The sequence below is a fragment of the Pelobates fuscus genome, chromosome 7 (assembly GCF_036172605.1).
Source record: "Pelobates fuscus isolate aPelFus1 chromosome 7, aPelFus1.pri, whole genome shotgun sequence".
Taxonomy (NCBI): Eukaryota; Metazoa; Chordata; class Amphibia; order Anura; family Pelobatidae; genus Pelobates; species Pelobates fuscus.
Window position 1 is genome coordinate 141,910,239 of NC_086323.1, and position 23,323 is coordinate 141,933,561.

The 23,323-nt window shown below is 40.8% G+C and overlaps 1 protein-coding gene across 1 annotated transcript; it reads right to left on the reverse strand.

The window, feature by feature from the left end:
• Positions 1 to 645: 645 nt before the first annotated feature.
• On the reverse strand, positions 646 to 22,368 carry CRELD1 (cysteine rich with EGF like domains 1). Its single transcript, XM_063426723.1, has 11 exons — positions 22,226 to 22,368; positions 17,132 to 17,291; positions 16,225 to 16,307; positions 10,749 to 10,859; positions 10,521 to 10,612; positions 10,057 to 10,233; positions 7,218 to 7,313; positions 6,303 to 6,386; positions 5,357 to 5,452; positions 3,721 to 3,861; positions 646 to 3,605 (listed from the first exon to the last, which is right to left on the reverse strand). Exons 2-11 carry the CDS (start codon positions 17,264 to 17,266, stop codon positions 3,385 to 3,387), a joined length of 1,236 nt encoding a protein of 411 aa, XP_063282793.1. The 5' UTR covers positions 17,267 to 17,291; positions 22,226 to 22,368; the 3' UTR covers positions 646 to 3,384.
• Positions 22,369 to 23,323: the final 955 nt, after the last annotated feature.

The window sequence follows — 23,323 nt, forward strand, 5'->3', positions numbered from 1 at the left end:
GTGGAGGTGTCCTTAGGCTGTAATGTAAACACTACATTTTCTCTGGAAAACAAAAAGTGTTTTCTGCAAAAAGCCTGCAGGGACTGATTATACTCACCAAACAAAATACATGAGGATGTAGTTGTTCTGGTGACTACAGTGTCCATTTAATTTAGGGGACACGACCCCCTTCTGGGTATGTCCACCCTTTGGTGGAGTCAGTGGTGCAATTTTCTGACCCAGCTAGCCCCTCCAACCAGTGTCCCATTTCTCTGGCTACCAAAGTTGAAGGGGTATGATATACTAAAATTAGAGATGAGTTTCTCATTTCTTTACACGTACTTCATCAAAAACAAAGAAATATATCCTTTCAAAATTGATGAAAAGTTTGTTACATTAAAATTTGTTTTGAGGTGAAAGTTGTCCTTTAAAATCGCTGATAACTCACCATGATAAATCATGAGTTGTTGCAAAAAAACAGTAAAGCCAACAGAAACAGCAAATATTTTAGGGACAATTTATCCCTCATATTTTGGTTCAAATTTTGCAACTCCAAACTTAGTCTTCCACAAATACTAGCACAATAGGGCAGGCAGAGCTTAGAATTATAATGAAATGATCACCAGGGAGTCAATTATTTTTTATTTTACATTTTTAGTGATATGTAAATAAACCCATTCCCTTTTCTACACATCTTGCATTTTCTTCTTTAACTTTTTAAAATACATCAAGTATTCTCATAAAAGCATTAAATAACAATTAAACACACACAAAAAAAAAAAAAAAAACACAAACACGGGTAAAATAGATATAGTGCAACATGTCCAGCAGAATATACCAGAGTATGTTCTACAATATATAATCCATTAATGCATTGAGAGCTTGGCACTACAGATGTTGGCGTCATGGGTAACGTAGCTCACACCATGTCAGTGCCAAGTGTTACCTAATAATTCAATAACTGCTATGTGGAAAACACACTTTATGCCCAAGACACGCAACACGCTCAAACATGGAGGGTTCTCATGTGCATAGTTTGATCCTCCATGAAGAGCATTTAACCCATTGAGTGCCACATCGGGGGATACAGGCTAACTTAAATCAAACAAACAGTTGACGCATGGGTAATATTTAGGCACAAATATTCTCAGAAGCATAAACACAAGACAAGTTAAACAAAACATGAAGTAATGAAAGTGATGCACACAGGCATTTCGCTTACAATATGTTTTTCATGCCAGCAAGGTGGCCATTTGCAATTTTACATTGTTATATTTTTTCTCTGCAGAGGTAACAGTTAAGATAAATAATGGTTGTGCTCCTAAGATACCAGCTGCTGACTGAAATGGTTTAACTGCAAGGATGACCAAAATCAGAACCTTTACGCTTGTACACGGTTTCTGCGGAGGAGAGAGCTCGTCCCAAGGTGTCCATGTAATATTTTCACACTGAACACACAGTTTGGACAACATAATATATGGCAGCCAACGATTTGCATTCTAGCGGCCTAACTGACAATCTGAGTTTAGAACTACAGATATATATAATATATATTTTTTAAATCACTGTAGTTCTAAGCCACTGTCAATGTTAAGTGTAGGGCTATGGCAAACATGCAATGTTGTGATAGTGTTCAGAGTTAGCATTGCATATTTGAAGTTGTAGTTCTACAAAATATTCCACCATTTGGACTTGCAAGCAGAATTGGTTTGAATTGCATTGTCAAACAGCAATTTGTTTATGCTAAAAATAGCAAATTTAACAATTTACCATATTTTATTCTAGCAAAGGATGGATATCACCCAAAGCTGCCATCCAGTACACCTCTAAAATTCTAGAAATAATATTTAATTCCAAAGCCTGAGACTAACTGGTTAGTAAACTGAATGCCCAAGGCTCACATTTTCTGTGCTAGAATAACAATTTGTCACCATATGTAGTGAAGCCAGAAATAAAGATAACCAGTTACTCAATTCTAATGAAACCCTTCCTAGGTTAATGCCTAGAGCAGGGCTCCTCAAACTACAGCCCACGGGCCGCATCCGGCCCGCCAGAGTCCTGAACCCGGCCCAAGCATTTAGGGCCACTGAATGGGCCCTATAGCTTCAGGAGCCCGGTCAGCGCTGCGGCCATGCAATTGCGCGACAGGGCCGCTTTAAAAAAATTGCAGCCGCAAGTAGTGCTGGGAGGAAGTGACCAGCGGTCGCTTTCTCTGAGCTCCCTCCTCGCGTGAAGAAAGAGAGACAGGCCGTGAGGACGAAAGAGCCACGCCGACTCCCATCAGTCACAGCCACCCCCCTGCAAAAAAGTAAGAAAAATTAGCTATGTGTATGTATGTCAGTATGTGTATGTATTTCAGTATGTGTATGTATTTCAGTATGTATATCTGTGTGTCTATGTATGTGCTTGTATGTATGTCAATATATGTATGTGTTTATATGTATGTCTGTTTGCATGCATGTATGTTAGTATGTGTCTGTATATGTCTATGTGTCTGTTTCAGTATGTATAGGAATTCGTTAAAAAATTTTTTTAAAACTATAGTCCGGCCCCCATTCTTGTCTGAGGGACAGTGAACTGGCCCCCTGTTTAGAAAGTTTGAGGACACCTAGTCTAGAGAATGAGACACCCAGGAGCATCAAATTACATTTTAATCAAAGAGACATTATCAGTTGCAATTTCTTTTTCCAAAAACCTAAAAGAGCCATCACATCACCTAGATGTCCAAATGATTTCCTAGACCTGGTCCAACCAAAGGCTAGCATCTTGTTTACAACCAACAACTATTTGTGTAATTGTGTTACCACCAAACTCATTTTATCTACTGAGTTGTAGATGCCAGAATGGACAATAAGCCAGGGTTAACCTGTACAAGTATATTCCAGTGTATCAAGTATTCCATTATTTAAATATATAAATGCTTTGGTAGATTATCCATAGTTATTTGTATCAATTAGTTTGTCTTTGCATGATGAACTTACTAACTGTACGATGTGATGTGGACAGATAAAAAAAAAAAAGGTTTAATTTTACATGATCCTATAACTACATATGCCAATAGATTATAAATAATAGAAAAACTAAAATATACGCCGGCAGGGACGTTTCGTTGTCTCCTTCTCAAAGATCTTTTTGTTGTGTCTGTCTACTAAGTGACCGTCGTATTTATATAGATATCCATAGCTGATGGACCTCATTAAATGGTGTCACAGTATCCAATAAGCTGGATAAACATGTCTTCTTAAACTAAGCCAAGTCTGGAAATCACCGTCCATCATCCAAGGTATTTGTTTCAAAGCAGGCTCGAAATAAGATCTTTGGTGACCCGGTTTTATACACTTCTCCCTTTTCAGCAATGTTTGGTGCAAATGTTCCATCAGACATGAAATGGGAGACCGTGAGAAGCTATCTTCCTTTCATAAAGCTGTCAAGGACCCGATCACTCTTTTCTGAAAACCAGTACCCGGCCATGGCAGCCACAGCGCCAATGAAGATTGCAGTGAAAACCATATCTCCTTTTGCAGCTAGTGTGGCCAAGGCACAGATCACAACTCCAAAAAACATCTGCTGCAGAACCACAATCTCATCATCAGTGATGTCCTCAAAAAGGCCCTTCTCAGCATCATCTGTAAAGGTGGAGAAAGGGAAAAAAAATGAAAACATTATACACACACACAAAAACAAAAGTAGATAAAAACACTGTTGACTTGACCTGAAAATGAAGCAATAGGCAAAACTCACCATCGGTTTTGTCCCTTCTGCACATACCACCAATTCTGGAGAAGCCCTTCTGACACACGCAGTTATAGCTGCCCTGTGTGTTGACACACTCTTCATTGGAACCCTTGCACTTTGGCAGTTCAGTATCACACTCATCAATATCTGAGGATAAACAAAAAAGTGAGGAATCAGATTTAACTAAATTCTCATTTTTTTTATTCTGTTCATTTATTTTTTACTACTGACAATTAATAAAAAGAAACACACACAATATTAAGGACCTTTGGCCTTGTACAAGCCTAAAAATCAATGTCACATCACACTGGCTGAAAAACACTGATCCATGGAATGGTTAATATATCCACAGGGAAGAGTAAAAATATTTGAGTGCTTTTACACGAATAACACAATTTACTTTTCTTCTTTAAGGAACCTTGAAAATGTCATTTGCACAAAAGATCTCCGTATGCCATAAGCCTACTGGTATCACCAGTGGTACTATAAACTATGGTGCTCGAGTTCTTTGGAAACTTACAGAATCGTGACCGTGAAAGTTTTCAAAGAAAGGGGTAACAGGATTATTTTACTAAAGTGACAATTCAAAGTGAATTCAAGGTGAATTTCTAATTTAAGGTAAAAATAGCCTCCCCCCCAAAAAAAAAAAAATAATAATAATATATTATATATATATATACACACATACATATAAAATAGACAATATTATCCAACAGACCTATGGCCTTGATTTACTAAGCTTTTTAAATAATTCAGTACTATTAGAAAAACATTCCAAATTATTTATCTATAGAAATTCCCATACGGTGTTATTCACTAAAGGTCAAACTAGCCGAACTAGAAAATTTAATTCAGCTATGCTTTCCGTTCCGGAACTGTTGCCTTAAATTTGAAATTCACATTGGATTCTTACTTTAGTAAATAACCCTATGTGGATACACAAGTATTATTTGGGAATTAATTGTATGACTTCAACACTGTAGACATTGTATTTCTGGTTTACTTAACCCCTTAATGACCAAACTTCTGGAATAAAAGGGAATCATGACATGTCACACATGTCATGTGTCCTTAAGGGGTTAAACACTATAGTTTATATATGATAGAAGCGTGTGATACCAGTGGACTGAATTGTACTCTGTGTATATCCAGTAAGCGCTGACATTCAGATTATGATTTTCGGGATAAAATATCACAGATCTGCTTGTGTACACACCATACAAGTTCCCACACTATCTCTGATACACATTCTTAGACAGCCTGGGCCATAGACAGAATTATCTCCATTCATTGTATATAATATATAATTAAAAAGGGGAGTCAACGCTATCCATATATCTAATTTCGTAAGAAAATATGGTGCAGAAACAGAAAAGAAATACATAAACAGTAAAGTGAAGATCAACTGATTTATAAAGGTCCTCACAACCCCGAGATTGTAGTATTGTCCTCGAATTCGTGGTTCACAGTTAAATGTATTTTAAATTCCATTACATTATATTTTAGGCTATGGTTAGTGCAAGTGTTTGAGTATTGTAATAGGGTCAATCTTTAGTGTTTGTGTAAGGGCAGATCATGTAATTAAATCTATACAAAACCTCACACATATATAAGCAGTTGTGATTTGTACAGCAAATCTTACCAAGACATTTGGCCCCATCTCTGTAATACCCTACATTGCATTTCTTACACCGGGCTGGTCCTGATCCCATGCAGCCAATGCATGATTTGTCACAGTCTGAAATTAGAGACAAAAAGATAACCAGAAAAGTGAAAGAAAACCATTGAGAAACATTCTTACTAAAGACCCAATGTTTGAAGGAAATTACTGCAATAAAAAATAAAAATAATAAAAGTCTCTGTTGTTACTTTATTAGAAAATGAACAAGTGGAAACACCTGACAGGCGCACAATACAAAGGGTTAAAATGTAACTTTTAGAGTTGTGGGATGTCTAAATAACTATATCAGTATCTTGGTATTGGAGCACACATTTTGTTTACAAGCAGGTAATTTTTGATAAAGACAAACTCTATAATCTCAGCAGTAGAAACAGGATCCAGGGACTCCAATTATCTTCAAATTGTATTTATTTGGATAAGTGAGAAAACCTCAATGTTTCGACTCCTGAAAGGGTCTTTGTCAAGCTTGACAAAGACCCTTTCAGGGGTCGAAACATTGCAGTGTCCAAATGAATACAATTGAAAATACTTGGAGTCCCTGGATCCTGTTTCTACCACCGATATCTACTCCCTGGGGCTGGTGCTGGCCCTTGGTCCAGTTAAGCACCTGCATTTTCACATGACTGGAGTGTGGTCCGTTTTTTTTTTTTTCCTCTTTTTGCAAACTCTATAATCTCGTCATGTGTATAATCAATCTCTGGAGGTTTATAAGGCACTATTTTTGATTCATTACTCATCCTCCTTTACAGACCGATAACGTTTCACTCTGAAAGTGTAGATGCCATATTATAGGAAGTTATATACATGTAATGTTAGCTTTTTCTTCATTTGATGTATTTTATACAATCCCTTTTAGAGTTTTCACTTAATTACATGAATATAAACAAACAATATGATGGGTACAGACCTCGGCATTCATAGGATCCATCAGTATTAACGCAGAACTGGTTAGATTTACATCGATCCAATTCTGTGCCGCACTCATCTATGTCTGAAAGATAAATTCATACAAATACTCAGTACTCTTACGGAGACCCAGTGCCAAATGTAGAACCATTGCTTTGGATATAATTATATTGTTAACAACATTTTATTATGCTAGAAGCATGGCAGATCAAAATGGTATTCTAGAAATTGGGGATTACATAGAGAACATAAATTAACGTACAAATATAGAAACCGATGTCATGATACTCAAACTGAGTGGAGCCAAGCAGTGTCTGAACAAAAAAATAACATGCCATTAAAAGAACACTACACGTTTTACTTTCCATTTTTCCAGCACAGTGACTGATATCCTCCACTAGATGTCAGGATATTTACGTCCTTCAAAAAAAACATTGCCGTATCTACAAAACAGCAGTATTATACATTGCAGGACTAAAAATGTCAGGGTCACTGCAACTAGACCACTGTTGAAATGAAGTGATCTGAGTGCTGAAAGTGGCCCTTTAAATTTCTAGATTTAAAAAAATAAATAAATACATTTGATCCAGCAAACATCTGCTGCCTTAGCCATATACACTTATAGTGGATAAAAATATCTCAGAAATCCCCCCATGGTCTGGCGTGGCCTGATATGTAGGGCTACTTTCAGTTGCAGCATTTTATTTTTTCCATTCATATGCCCTACCTATTTTGGTGCTGCAACACTCCACTAGAAGGCCTGTGTATAGCGCAGGACCGTCCCACCCATCTCAACTCTGTACTTTAGAACAGGCGTATCTCATCTGCTGAAGCAGCTGAAGAGTTTCAATAATAAAAAATATTTTAAATTAGAATATCTCAGAAAATTCAGATTCAGACCAATGAGGCTACTTACCTATACACTTATTGTCATGTAAAAGCCAACCCTTCCTGCAGAGAATGCACTGGTCGTTGTCAGGGCCGACACATTTGCTGCATGCCTTGTGGCACTCTGCAAGTATAGACACAGAACTGAACAGCAGAAACCATACAAAAATTCAGACTTTACAAACTGTCACATGGTCACATAGTTTATGCATTATGTACCCACCAAATGGTAGGTGACCTCAGGAACTTACACTAATCACTAGTGGTCTGTGAACGATGGCTACATTTAATGGTGTTTTAGCCGGATGTCTTACTTTTACTTGGTTTATACATTGGGCATCAAAATTATAAAGAGGGAAATGTGCAGAATATAATGCTAAAATTATTCAAAATTAAATTTTCTCCCATAATTGTTCCCTGATCTAATTTGGAAGAAATTCATAAAAGATGTACTTTGAAAGTTAAACTGAATATGACATCAGAATTAAAATTGACGAGCTTAACTATGGTGATTACAAGCAGTTGTCACACATGCACCCTTAGTTTGCTGCACTCTCTCACGATTAAATCACACTGACCGTAATATCGCATCAGCCTAAATCACATACGCCCAATGAGCTGCACACGGAGACACACATATCTAAAAGGGTGGGCTGCAGCAGAGCCTAGTGTTAGAAATAGCATTTCCCACCATTTCCCAATTATGTGTCATCATGGGAACCTGCATTTGTCCACCACAAGGCTCATGTGCAGTGTAACTTTCTAGGACTATTATCAGAAAGGAGTGTGTATTTCTGTGTAGTCAGTCAGTCAAACACAGATCGTCTTACTACTTCCATAGAACAAGATCCGAGCCAGATCCCGGTTTGAATGAGAATCAGAAGAGATGGGTTAGATTCCAGAGAAAACTTAGCAAAACGAAGATTCCGAGATTTCACTTACCGTATATACTCGAGTATAAGCCGACCCGAATATAAGCCGAGGCCCCTAATTTTACCCCAAAAAACTGGGAAAACTTATTGACTCGAGTATAAGACTAGGGTGGGAAATGCAGCAGCTACTGGTAAATTTCTAAATAAAATTAGATCCTAAAAAAATATATTGATTGAATATTTATTTACAGTGTGTGTATAATGAATGCAGTGTGTGTATAATGAATGCAGTGTGTGTGTGTGTGTGTGTGTGTGTATGAGTGCAGTGTGTGTGTGTGTATGAGTGCAGTGTGTGTGTGTGTGTGTGTGTGTATGAGTGCGTGTGTGTGTGTGTGTGTATGAGTGCGTGTGTGTGTGTATGAGTGCGTGTGTGTGTGTATGAGTGCAGTGTGTGTGTGTGTATGAGTGCAGTGTGTGTGTGTGTATGAGTGCAGTGTGTGTGTGTGTATGAGTGCAGTGTGTGTGTGTGTGTGTGTGTGTGTGTGTATGAGTGCGTGTGTGTGTGTATGAGTGCGTGTGTGTGTGTGTATGAGTGCAGTGTGTGTGTGTGTATGAGTGCAGTGTGTGTGTGTGTATGAGTGCAGTGTGTGTGTGTGTATGAGTGCAGTGTGTGTGTGTGTATGAGTGCAGTGTGTGTGTGTGTATGAGTGCAGTGTGTGTGTGTGTGAGTGCAGTGTGTGTGTGTGTGAGTGCAGTGTGTGTGTGTGTGAGTGCAGTGTGTGTGTGTGAGTGCAGTGTGTGTGTGTGAGTGCAGTGTGTGTGTGTGAGTGCAGTGTGTGTGTGTGAGTGCAGTGTGTGTGTGTGTGCAGTGTGTGTGTGAGTGCAGTGTGTGTGTGAGTGCAGTGTGTGTGTGTGAGTGCAGTGTGTGTGTGTGAGTGCAGTGTGTGTGTGTGAGTGCAGTGTGTGTGTGTGTGCAGTGTGTGTGTGAGTGCAGTGTGTGTGAGTGCAGTGTGTGTGTGAGTGCAGTGTGTGTGTGAGTGCAGTGTGTGTGTGAGTGCAGTGTGTGTGTGAGTGCAGTGTGTGTGTGAGTGCAGTGTGTGTGTGAGTGCAGTGTGTGTGTGAGTGCAGTGTGTGTGTGAGTGCAGTGTGTGTGTGAGTGCAGTGTGTGTGTGAGTGCAGTGTGTGTGTGAGTGCAGTGTGTGTGTGAGTGCAGTGTGTGTGTGAGTGCAGTGTGTGTGTGAGTGCAGTGTGTGTGTGAGTGCAGTGTGTGTGTGAGTGCAGTGTGTGTGTGAGTGCAGTGTGTGTGTGAGTGCAGTGTGTATGTGTGCGTGTTGCAGTGGTGGGGGGGTAGGCAATTTTATTATTTATTTATTATTATTTTTTTATAATTATTTTAATATTATTTTTTTTTAATTATTATTCATCTTATTTTTTATTTTATTTATTTATTTTTCGTCCCCCCTCCCTGCTTGATATATGGCTGGGAGGGGGGCTCTTACTCCCTGGTGGTCCAGCATTGGTAGTTCAGTGGGGGGGCTGTGGGGGCTGCAGAGAGCGTTACTTACCTGTCCTGCAGCTCCTGTCAGCTCCCTCCTCCTCCGCGCGGTCTGTGCAGCTCCCTCTGTCAGCTCCCAGTGTAAGTCTCGCGAGATTTACAGTGGGAGCTGACCGAGGTGCTGAACGGACGGCGCGGAGGAGGAGAGAGCTGACAGGAGCTGCAGGACAGGTAAGTAACGCTCTCTGCAGCCCCCACAGCCCCAGTCTGTATTATGGCAATGCAAATTGCCATAATACAGACTCTGACTCGAGTATAAGCCGAGTTGGGGTTTTTCAGCACAAAAAATGTGCTGAAAAACTCGGCTTATACTCGAGTATATACGGTATATATATTTCATAATCTATTATCTATAAAATGATCAGTATATGCTCCTTGCAGTGTCCCTTTAAGAACCCTTTACAACACAGTGGAACATGCACTATCTCCCCTTTACATACCAGAACATACCAGATGGCTCTCAGTTCTCTCGTGCTCATAATATCCAATTGCGCAATCCATACAGATCGGACCACCATAGCTGGGATAACAGTCACATCTCCCAGTGCCAGATCGGGTACCGTCCCCGTTACATTTCCCATTTCCACTGCAAGGCAGCTCTGCACCACCAGGACAGGCTGTGATAGGAAAAAAAGAGCGAGAATGGTGCAAATAAATGTATCCAATCCATCACCTACAACTAGGAAGGCCAAAAGGTGGTCCTTCCCAGCTATTGTAGCTCGCATGTTGAAGAATAACTATATTTGGTTGGTCAGTCTCAGTCTACAGCAGAAGCAGTCAAACGCCATGAATATTTCCCACCTATTTATCTTTTGGTTATTAGAGTTTATTGAAGTGGTAGTTTGCTTGAAGAGGGTTAATATATGGGTACGTGAGTGCCATAACCAACTCATGGACAACTTACAAGCACAATCTGGGCCAAATGTTCCTTCGGGGCAGCACAACTTCAGTGTGTCCATGCAAAGCCACTGGAAGAGGTCAGGATTCTCCTTCTGCCTAAAATGTAAATTAGATGTGATAAGAGAGGCCTAAATACATCTGGCATTTGTAGTTAAATAGATGCTATTATTTAAGTAAACAAAACAAGCATTGTAAGCATTTCCCTTTTGACAGATAGAGTGTAGTAACTCACCTCTTCAACCACCAGTTCTCCAAGTGCTCATCATTAGCCTCTACCATCACATTACACTCAAAGTCTGACTTTTCACAAGCCGATTCGATCACCTCCAGAAACCGTGTCTCGCTGAATGCACACAAAAAAATAAATACATAACAATCTGTTAGAAGAGTTGCATGCTATTCCCAGACAGAATGTAATACTACAGCACCACTTACTGATCAGAAAGAAAAGAAGTGGGAAACAAAAATACTAAATTAGAGGAGACCGTGAACAGATGGCTAAAGAGGCAGCTTTATCTCCCATTCTGCTTTGCTATCCTGGGACATCTAGATCCTCAGAAGCTGGGGAAGAAACAATTGGCCACCCCTGCCCTAGGCCAAGGCATTGCATACACACACACACTCTGTATGCATTTTAGTTACAGTAAATATTAATGGCTCTCAGAGCTACATTGTCGCTGTATGCCTTAATTCAGGAGTTTGGGGTGAAAATGTTCCTCCTATTTCCCCACACCATAGGCGGTAGTGTGAGTGTAAACAGAGCAGGAGGCAGCTACTGACCCACTCTCCTCTCTGTCACCAAAATAGTAAAATGGGCTATTAGAATGGCCCCCTCATTTCCCATGCAAACACAAACAAGGACCAACCTTGGGATCCATTTAATATCATGACAAGGAATTGCTAGGTCTGACTTTTATTTACCCTCTAAAACCAATTTTAGGAAAAGGTATGCACAGTCCCCATAGCATAATACTAGGCACCCACCATTTCCAAGAGTGCTGTATACATTCACATGGGGATGGCGTTCCCCACCCCTCCCCCTTACCTTAATCTGTAATGCAAATGTCATTGCTCACCTGCCCTTTTATTTGAGCAATTATTATAGTTTCATTCATTTATTTACTATTCACCTGCTGAGTGGCTATTTCTGAATGATAGAAATAGAATTGAAATAGTTAGAAACTTTATTTGCAAGGTACTTTTAACACCAATCAAGCAGATTCTGAAAAGTTCCAAAAACAGAAATCATGTGGATCAATTAAAAGGCCGTTTGGTACATTACACACAGGGCTATTAACTAAAGTGGGAATTCAAAGAGAATTATACACATATAAGGCCAGAGAAGCTGAACTTAAAGCATAGTGGACTTGGACAGAACTGTAAGAATTCTCTAAACGCACATTTGAAATTCACTTTGAATTCTCATTTTAGTTTATAACCCGGATAGAATAGTAAACCTAGCAAAATTACCACTGTAAATGTAGTATCCAAATTGTCTGGATAACCAACAAATGCTAGGAGGCAGTCATTCCACCTCACCCTAAAGGCACTCTACTGGTATGAGATACTATTGGAGTAAATGGAGGCTAGTGCCATGCCTAAAGCCAGTTTGAGATGATTTGTGCTTTCACCATCCTGTAAAATGTATACAATCAGGAGTAATCCGTGGATTTACATGTTTTTCAAAAGTCTGACCCTACCATCTGCAAGTCCCTACATAAATCAAGAATGGACACACACATCTTTCAAGTCTTTATGATTACAGAAGCACTGGATGTTTTAGTTAATCTCACAATGCTCTTTAAGATCTAGGGCATGAAAATCCCAGGCCAGATGTTAGAGATTCTGAAACTGCAATCTCTGGTACTTAAAATGATAACACAAACGGTCTAAAAATATCACGCTTACCCCATTCTAAGATTTAAATGAATAGAAACTACAGCTCTTCGATGTTCGCACATGTTTTATATATTGATTTGCAGGCACATGATTTGCTCTGTGTGTTAATATGCAGGTACAAGTAATGAAAACTTCCACAATGTATATGTAAAACGTGCACACACAAAATTATGTGTGTGTTTCTTAATACATAGAATCATAAACTTTGTAATGTTCCCAAGACATCAAAAATGGTTTTCTTCTTCTGTATCAGTAAACCAAACAACTTATCTCCCTGACCCCATACACATGGACTTGTTTTGCAAGTTCAGGTTTGGAACAGTCAAGAGAGAAAATCTTATAAAACCAGACTTTGCAGTTAGCCATTCACAAAAATAAATTAAATGAGAACATCGTTTGTAATCATGCACGTAATGCTCACTATAGAATATACATGTTAATTGTATTTGCTTCTGTTCCCAAGTGGGGAACGCATCAGATGTGGCCCTTTTAAAATATTTCTATTTTGAATTTTTATACAAGTCACGTATACAAAAAGACATACAATGTCATATGATCATACTTAATTTCATCCGTATAGAAATCAATGCTTTTTAAAGTTGAGCATTATGTAGACATACAAATAAAATCACACATTTCATGCACCCTAGATGTACAAAATGATAAATGATAAATGCTCCAGGGAAGGGTAGAGAGAGGTGAGAGAAAGGAGGGACTATTTAAGTTTTTGATTCGACAATAAAGAGACTTCATGGTTCCAGTTTCTTTTTTTGTCAATCTTTCTTTTATTGAGGCATGAATTATGGGGGGTACAGAATGAAGAAAAAGGGATGTACGTTCTCATACAGGTTGGGAGCATAGTTGTACAACATCTCCTTCGCATAACAGCCTCGTTTTTTTTATATTTTAAATTAAGCGTTACAGAAGATTAATAACAAGTTTAATGTAATAATAATCATGCTTGTGTTCAAGTTTAATGTGCCCGAACAAGTTTAACGTAATAATAATCGTGCTTGTGTTCATGTTTAATAAGCCTTAACAAGTTAAACGTGTTAATAGTCATGCTAGTGTTCATGTTTAATACGCCTCTAATCTAGGATAGTTATGAGTTAGTATCGATCAGAGAGGCTAGGCAGGCACTGCTAGCAGTTAACCTGCTGGAGTTTTGATCTAGATTGTGCGGCACGTTTAAGGTTAACTTTTGAGCTTCGCTTAGCGTTACTAGTGTGTTCCTATGGGTAGATTTATTAGAGAAGGCGGTAAGCTTTCGTGTGTGGCTAGGCTAGGGTACTTCTAGATTTAGTATATGCGTGTCAGACGGGGGGCCATGCTCGCAGGTGTGTCCAGCCTGTGAGACTCTCTAGTGCAGACTGTAGGGTGCGATCTAGGTGTTGTGTATATATGATTACCTGCTGTGGTTATAGTTGCGGTCTGACTGTCTGTGGGTTTTAGCCCCGTGTTGCTACCCTGTTTATGTAGGCAACGTAGCGAGACAGAAAAATAAAAAGAAAAGTACAGAGTCATCAATGAAGATTGTCTACAACCTGACAGGGTATAAGGCAAGGCAGTACCAGTCCTTGGACATTTGCACGGTACCATACCCGGGGACATGTGGCACCGTGTCCGTGTGGCTCCTGGGGTCTTATACATGTGTCCGATTATGTTCCTGCGGAAACCCTGATTCCGGGCTGCGTTTTGGGCCTGGGTCGATGCGCACCCGTTCCGCTGCCTCCATAGGGGACCTGAGACCCGTGTTTGTTAGTGTCCTGTAAAGCCCTCAGTCCACTTAGTGAGGTACCCCTGTCATGCTCACGCTGGAATCAGTTTGAGTCCCTGCTGGTTCAAAGTCCTGTACCGGTTCACCTAGATGCTGTTTCTGTCTGGGGGTGTGGTGTCACTGCTTCCAGGGACCGCCTATCTTCGGCCTGAGGCCTTGATGGGTGCTTGTGCCTGTTCGCCATTGATCCCATCAGCAGGATCGTGGGCCCAGGGTTCCGATGGGTCTCAATCCTCTCCCTGGGGGTATGGCAGGCTGTGGAGGAATCCTCCCAGTGGACACCCAGCTCAGATGAAGGGCGAGCAGTCCCGTCGGCATCCCATGCGTCGTTATGGGATGCTGGCGCCAAGTGCCCAGCATGTCTCCAGGCTTAGTGGCTGCTGTGTGGGGGTGAGTTGCTGGTAGTAGTCGCTTTTAAGATCAAGCCCGATTGTGTCTATAGTCCGCTGTCGGGCACCGCGGCTCGGCTCCCGTGCACATGGCCCCCGCCATCTTTGATCTAGGCCCCAAGTCTGTCGGTCGGTGCGGCACTGTTTCTTCGCGTGGCTGTGATGCCGCTTGGTGGGGACCGGGATCACCCCCCCGGTCCAGGGGGGGGGGATCAGGGCCGGATCCGCCGGTTTTCTCGGGTTTGCGGGCTCCGATGGGCAGGATAGTGGAGTGGCGGCCGTCCACTCCACTCACCGCCATGTAAGGTCTCGCCTGATGCCGCAGGGACCCCACATCTGAGGGACTAACACCCTGGAGCAAGCCTCACCTCAGCTCCGGTAGCCCGTGGGTAGTGAGGGTCGCAGTTGGTGGTCGTTTGTCCCCTCCAGAGGCTCGTTTTTAAGGCTTAGCAGGACAAATTTGGCAGGAGCCGAGCTGTCCTGCGACCGCTCAGCTCGGCGGTCCGGCCCCGCCCCCCCCATGGTTCCAGTTTCAACTCCACTGCCGAGTACCTGGACTAAATGTATTTTTAAGCAGATTAGCTGCTGAAGTGTGGTATTGGGAGCCGCGTTGGGAGAACACCTGCAGTTTATGTTGGAGAGTTTAAAGGAACACCATAGTCACCTAAATTACTTTAGCTAAATAAAGCAATTTTAGTGTATAGATCATTCCCCTGCAATTTCACTGCTCAATTCACTGTCATTTAGGAGTTAAATCACTTTGTTTCTGTTTATGCAGCCCTAGCCACACCTCCCCTGGCTATGATTGACACAGCCTGCATGGGAAAAAAACTGGTTTCACTTTCAAACAGATGTAATTTACCTTAAATAATTGTATCTCAATCTCTAAATTGAACTTTAATCACATACAGGAGGCTCTTGCAGGGTCTAGCAAACTATTAACATAGCAGGGGATAAGAAAATCTTAATTAAACAGAACTTGCAATAAAGAAAGCCTAAATAGGGCTCTCTTTACAGGAAATGTTTATGGAAGGCTGTGCAAGTCACATGCAGGGAGGCGTGACTAGGGTTCATAAACAAAGGGATTTAACTCCTAAATGGCAGAGGATTAAGCAGTGAGGCGGCAGGGGCATGTTCTATACAGCAAAACTGCTTCATTAAGCTAAATTTGTTCAGGTGACTATACGGTCCCTTTAACCGTTTAAAAAAAATATTTTTTTTTTTAAATGGTTCCTAGCTTTTGATGTCGACTCCTATATTCCAAGCAAATTTGTCACGCCCTCATCTAGGGTGCTCATAGTGCCCGCTTCACCTCTTGGTTCTATCCAGTAACGGTATTATTTCCTCTTAATATTTCGGACTATATAGCCGTGCATTTCTAGACATTAATGAGAATGATTTTAAATAGTCATATGTCACTGAAAAAAAATATATATATATTTGATAAGATAAAGAAACTCACGCTGCCATTGCTTAAATAACAAAAAACAAAAACAAGTTTTCACTCCATCAATTGTTATTTGGAATTTGCTTTCCTCACTTCACCCAAACAAGGGCCAGATTTATAGGAGTTAAATCTCAGATCCCATAAACCACACACTGAAGGCACAGATAATAAACAAATAAATGTACAATCCGTTTACCTGGTCTCATATTTTGATAGTTTTTCCTCCTCCCATGCTGTGTTTCCTCCACCAAAATTCAATCCAGCTGTTTTCTCTATGCCCTAAAAAGCAAGACGGTACAACCAAGAAGCACGAATCAATAAGTGAATTGTGTCCGTGAAAAAGATTAAACTTTATGAATCTGACTGTTTCAAACTTGCCTGCCTAGGTCAGTTCATACCAAAGCATTCTTTCCCTGTGTTCCACGTTCATTTGTCAGTATGGATTCCCCATGTCTGTCTGTATTTTACTTGTTCAGCTGCAGGTTAATACGTATTTAATATCCCTGCTTGATCTCAGGTGTTCGATTTTATGGTTTGAGGTTCGTTACTGCCAAAATAACTTTAACCCCTTAAGGACACATGACGGAAATATTCCGTCATGATTCCCTTTTATTCCAGAAGTTGTGTCCTTAAGGGGTAAAGAAAACAAGCTAAAATCACATGGTCATGTGTTGTGACTAAACTCCACTTCTTTACCATCCATTCCGCATCCTATTTGCACAATGTGTATATTCCCCCCTCATTTCGGTCCTGTCCCGCTTCCTGGTCTTTGAATTTTTCCTCCCACTCTCCCTGTATGTGATGTCCTTTCCCAGTGAATGCCTGTCACAAGTAGCCACACAAAGATGTTGGCTTAACCAAATACTGCTAAACTTCTATCTTACACCAGTCACCGTACAAGTGCTGTCACACCTTGCAATCCAGGATGATGAAAATAGACAAAAAAGGTCCCAAGGATTCTGATCACTATTGTTGCAGTCGGAGCACTGTTCACCAAGCACTCTGAGACAAATACACAAACCAAATAAAAACCAAAAACATAGCGTGGCTTTTTCAATGCTGAACATCAGTATGTAGATGCAGTAAGAAAATAGAACACTTACCTTATGAATGTTGAAAACCAGGTTACGGCAGGTTTGACATGGCTCCTGCTTGCCAGCCCCGGGGTCACAGAACAACAACACAAGCAAAGCAACTCCAACCAGGCACCGCAGGGGGCTTCTACTGGGGTAATCCATAGTGGAGAGATGTCACCATGGAAACCTGCACCAGCCAAAAATGTATAAAGGGCGAGAGTGGATACAATGTAATGAAATTAGAGGTTTTACATTTCACTGGTTACAAAAGCGACTGTTTACTTTGCATAAGGTGCATCTGTTAGTGGTCTGCTGAGGTCAATCTGATCCCTTCTGTCATTCTTTGAACACTAGGGTGAACAAAAAAAAAAAAAAATTAAAATTAAAAGGGCCACTATAGTCACCAGAACAACTACAGCTTAATGTAGTTGTTCTGGTGAGTATAATCATTCCCTGCATGCATTTTAAAGGTAAACACTGTATTTTCATAGAAAAGGCAGTGTTTACATTGCTCCCTAGAGACACCTTCAGTGGCCACTGGAGGTGCTTCCTGGGTCAGTGCTGCACAGCACGCAGCGCTGCCGTTCAGCGTCTCCACGCTGATTTTTCCTCATAGAGATGATTGAATTCTATGCATCTCTATGAGGAGGTGCTGATTGGCCAAGCCGGCATTTGGCCCGGCTCCACCTCCTTGCCGATTTTAGCTAATCCAATGATTTTCCTGTGGGAAAGCATTGGATTGGCTAAAAATCATAAATTCAGATGACATCAGCAGGAAGCAGATCGGAGGCAGGGCCAGTGGACTCGCACGGCACTGGACATAAGGTAAGTTTTGTTACCTTTTAAAGTGGTTAACAGGGGGCAAGCCAACTAAATGGTGGTTTTAACGCTATGTGCTCCTGACCAAATAGTGTTCCTTTAAAAAAAAAAAAATAAGTCACCCTCTCCTGTTGGTATTTAATTAAACCCCCACATTTTGTCTGCTCCAGCTGTTGAAGAACCTTAAAGGGGCACTCTAAACATAACAAGTACAGTGTATTTTGGGGGTGGTGCCAGGGGTCTCCTATCACCACTACAATGTTTTATAATTGTTATGGTGTTTAGCCTGTCACTTTAACAGCTGGGGCTACAATTTACTCTAATGCCTATTCACGTTACTATATTATGAGATTTTGATGGAATGGCATTAAATCTAGTAATCCACTTTTCTACAACAAATATACTGATTCTTACTGTTAATTGTCACCTTTGCTGTTGGAACGGAGTCTAGTGCGCGGATCCGTTTACAGAAGTTCTACCCCTTTCCCATCTTACGAAGGGTTAGGTACAAAAACTTCTAGTCCACCCAATCGACAGCCTTTTCCGCATTCGTAGAAAGGAGGACCAAACGACATTGTGATAACCTTGCTAATGGCATGCTATTAAAACTTATTGTGTTAGCTTTAGCTTCCCTTCCAGGTATGAAGCCACTCTGAGCAGAAAAGGGAAATAAAGACCCTCTTTTAAATGAGAAGCAGGATTTTAACATCACAATACAGCAGTGACATTGGTAGATAGCTGAAGCACAACTCGGGGCCTTAACTTCTTGGGGCAATATAGTGATGTGTGCAGTAACGGAATCTCTTCCCAACATTCCCTGGTGAAGTAAGGTGTTAAAGGAAGCAAATAGGCACAGTTGCAGAATTTCTCCAAATACTTTGTACTATTTGTGTGTGTAAAAACCTGTTAGGGCCAGAAACTCTTCCTGTTCTGTAAAAACATCTCTGCAGCTGATAATTCAGGGTGTATGTTGTATAGGTCGATATATTAACAGTGAAAAGACGCTGCAATTTCCTTTGGAAAGGAGGTAGGTTTGTTTGCTTCAGGTTTAATCTAGTGTATGAAATAGTTGCGGTCTCTTCCACATGTAAAACCAATCTTTGTTGGAGTGTTCATAGAACATGTATTGTGATTTTTTGAAGCAATAATGTTTTTGAGTGACCAAAGTGGATAGTGTCTGCCGTGCCAAGAGAAGCGTGCAACAATGCGGTTCAGATAGTGTTTTTGTTTAGTCTCAAGATCTGCTATTTTTTATTTTAAAGATTGTCTCTTGAATCTTCTTACAACGCAAGTATATCAAAGCGAAACGCCCAAAGGCTTCCCACATTATCACTGGGGAAGTTTCTTGATTATTGTGGTCTTCGAAATATCTTGGTGTGCGAGGAAGTAACCTCTTGGATAATTTCTTGGTCTTGAAGCACAGACTTATTCAATCACCAAATCCTCTCAGTTGGTCGGAATAGGCAGATGGATGCCGGGGAGTGATCAGACCATGTTGAAATTCTCCGCATCTTGGAGCAGGGAATGGAACTCCTGGACAGGAACAAATAATCTATTTTGGAGTATGTGCCATGAACCGTGGAGTAACATGTAAAATCCCTGCAGCACCCTGCAGAAATCCACCAGATGCAGATAGGACAGTGAGTTGTGGATTGTATGTAGGCGGTGATACAGTGTGGCACTTGGGCCAGGCAGTTTGTCGCCAGGTGTGTTAAAATCATCTTCCACAGTCAGAACCTCCTCCTGGAAGTCAGCTAATTAGGCAAGCGTGGCTACAAGGAAGGTATGCTGAAAAAAATCCAGGGGCGGAGATAGAAGCAAAAGCTGTAGAGCTGTGAATTAATGTGTCCTTTGACAAACAGATAGAATGGAGAATTTTTAGTACACATGGTGATAACCAAAAACATCCTTGGAACTCCAAGACGATCATAGGAGATGCAGGACAATAAATAATCTAGGAGCTGGGAAATATGGTTACATCTGCTCCCGTTTATTCTGTTATCCCCTCCCCAGAGTAAGATACAACTATATAATGATGGTGCATAATGCTCATCATTAACAGGCACCAATTTTCAAAAGCTTTTCTTATACTTATAAAACCAACATTCTTAATGACTGGGATATTGATTGGTATCTAAATGTACTATTTGGTCCCAGTGCTAGGAATGAGTCACGGTATGGGCTGAATGCTCTCTGCTGTTTAAGTATTTATTAGCAAGCTGGAACAAAACAGGATATTAATTGCTAGATTTAATGGAAGTAGATAAGGAAGCTGCGGTCACCGACAAATGAATATTATAGATGTTTACTAAATTAACTGGAAATGGGGCAAGATAAATGCTACTTTTTAGGCCAAAATAGTTGAGCATTTCCATTTTGGTTTTCATTTAGAAACCCAGGGTCAATATTCCACACAAAAATTAAATAAAACACAAATGCAGAAAACAGCAGTTTATTAAATAATTTCCGAATGGAAACTGAAGTATACAATGTTACCATAGTTTTATGCAAGCAGCCTGTGTAGTGTGTCTCCTAAAATACAAATTTGAAGCACTATTTATTTTTAGACATTCAGTTAAATAGGTCTCATATGACCTGCCAGTGTATTGACCCACATATTCATAATGTGGGTTGTAGAATGGGAAGAGACGAATTGTAAGAACCTAAATAATGCAATGTAACAAAGGATATACTGGTCTCTGGAAGACAAGAGGATATAGAAATAAATATCTCACATTCATCATGTATTAGCTTTAATACCTACATTGTATGTTGTTTTAAATCCATTTTGGGGTCATGCGAACATATTAAGTGACAGAATACCCATTTGTCAGGATTATGAAAAAAAAAAAAAAATATATATATATATATATATATATATATATACACACACACACACACACACACACACATACACACACTGTAGTGCTGAACAAAATGAAAACAATAAAACCACAAATATACATATAAAATATATATTTATGTAACCAGGAATCATGAAGAATTGAAAACGTCAACATCTAGGCCAAAATGGACAAATTATTTAAAAGCAAACCAAACGTTATTGCGACCTATAATCTTTGACCAGTATTCCAACATTAAATCATTAACCATTTTTGTTTTTACCGAAAAAGTACAATATACTTTTAAATTTAATATTAAAAACCTGGTGGAATCCTTCCATTCCTATTCAATTCAAGGAGCAATTGAAAAGGTCTACTGGGAAATGAATCCCTCAATAGAGGGTTAATTCTTCATTCTTACCTGCTCCTCTAGCATTCTCATTAGAAGAGCTTGCCATCTACATGAGGTAATAACAAACACAATCACATCAAGTTATATATATACACACACACACACACACACATTTGGATGTTTAGATGCTAGAATGTAGGAACCTTCATGGAAATGACAGCTAATATTCACCAAATAATTACATCAGCTAAACTGACAATTGAAATGCAAATCTTAGCCCAAGAAAGAAATGGAAAAAATTATAGTCAGTTCAGCTAGTTTTAGAACCCTGCTGTCTTCTACTTAAACCATCAATTAAGTAGAATTCACAAAGGGATTGAGGAATCATAGGTTAGAACAGCAAATATCTCCGCCATTATTTTTATTTTTTTACATTTCTTTGTTAATTCTCCAGAATTCTTGGTTTAGGTAATAAATATTTGCCATTCTGGCCTACATTCTGCAACTCACCATACAATTAACAACTCCATTACTCAGCTATTTTACCTGCACTAAATGCAGAGGAGCAGGAGGTCAATAGCATGGGGCACTCGCTGACTTCATTTTGACAACTACAACACAACCATCTATCCTTGCTCTCAGTTTTGGCATGCAATAATCAGTATTATGGGAGATGTAGTCCACAACACCTGGAGTGCCATGCACTAGACTAGTCCATTGTACCAGTCCCAGTGGCCACAAACAGAGCAGTCCCTGCCCTCCCAGCTCTCTGTTATATCCATTTGCAATAAAACAGCAAATAGCCAGCACAGCAATAGTCAGCCTGGACTCTGTAGCACATTAGTAGTTAGCTCTTGGCACACCAGATATTGCTGGGGTGAATCCCCCATAGCTCTGTCTGGGCACCATGGGCAGCTGTGGTGCCAGCATTGCCCATCTCTGGTTTGGTTTTGGACTACTGTCCCCACAATGCTGAGCCAGACATGGAAAGAGCTGGCATGCCCAGGGCTGCTCATCACCAGGCTGGCACAGCTAGGGGACTGAGTGCCAGTCTGTGGGTCAGTGTGTGTGGCACAGGGCTGGCATATCACCATGGCTGAGACCTACCTCCAGGCGGTGTGTGGCCCCCTGCAGGCAGGGTGTGTCCTGTGGCTAGAGGTGGCTGGCAGGCTGGGCTGACATGCAGACGGTGCGATGCTCTGCTATATTATCCGCAAGCAGCAGCAGCGCTTCCCAGCATGCACCCCGCACTGCCCCCCTCTCTCTGCAATCAGCAGCTGGCCGCCAGCCACGTCCGCCCATTGGAGGAGCTCTGTGGGCCAATCCGTGGCGGCCATGTGCCGTGACGTCACCCGCTGTTAAAGAGCCCGTGCAGCTGTCAGGGAGAGCAAGGTTCCAGGGATCTGGTTGCATGGCAGCTGGAGCACGAGGGTCTCACCGAACTGCATTCTGGGTGGGGGAACTGCTGCCAGATAAACTATTTATGTCTTGGACACATATCACCATTTTCATGCTTCAAGCCCTGCATGAAAAGTGCTGCCCTGCAGTACATTAGTAAAGGGTGGATCTTACATGTGCTTAAAGCAGCATGTCAATGCCTCATACTTCAAGGCAGCATGTCAATGCTTCATACTGCAGGCCAACATGTCAATGCTCCAAAGTACAAGGCAGCATGTCAATGCTTCATACTACAGGGCAGCATCTCAATGCCTCATACTACAGGCCAACATATCAATGCTCCAAAGTAAAAGGCAGCATGCCAATGCTTCATACTACAAGGCAGCATATCAATGCCTCATACTACAAGGCAGCATCTCAATGCCTCATACTACAAGGCAGCATCTCAATGCCTCATACTACAAGGCAGCATCTCAATGCCTCATACTACAAGGCAGCATCTCAATGCTTCATACTACAAGGCAGCATCTCAATGCTTCATACTACAAGACAGCATGCCAAAGCTTCATACTACAGGGCAGCATATCATATCTTCCCCACTTTTTTTTTCTGTCAAGCACCTTAGCTGCTAATAGGATTTGTTAGCCCTATTTGGGGGCTTATCTACATTATTGTGGTTTTCTCCAACACACATTACCTTGATCCTATAAGCTATTTGGTGACTCTATAGTATTTTTTTCTTTTTTTTAATTCTTTATTTTTATTGTGCAGTTGGTTACAGGAAATAGACAAACGCCACAACAGCGT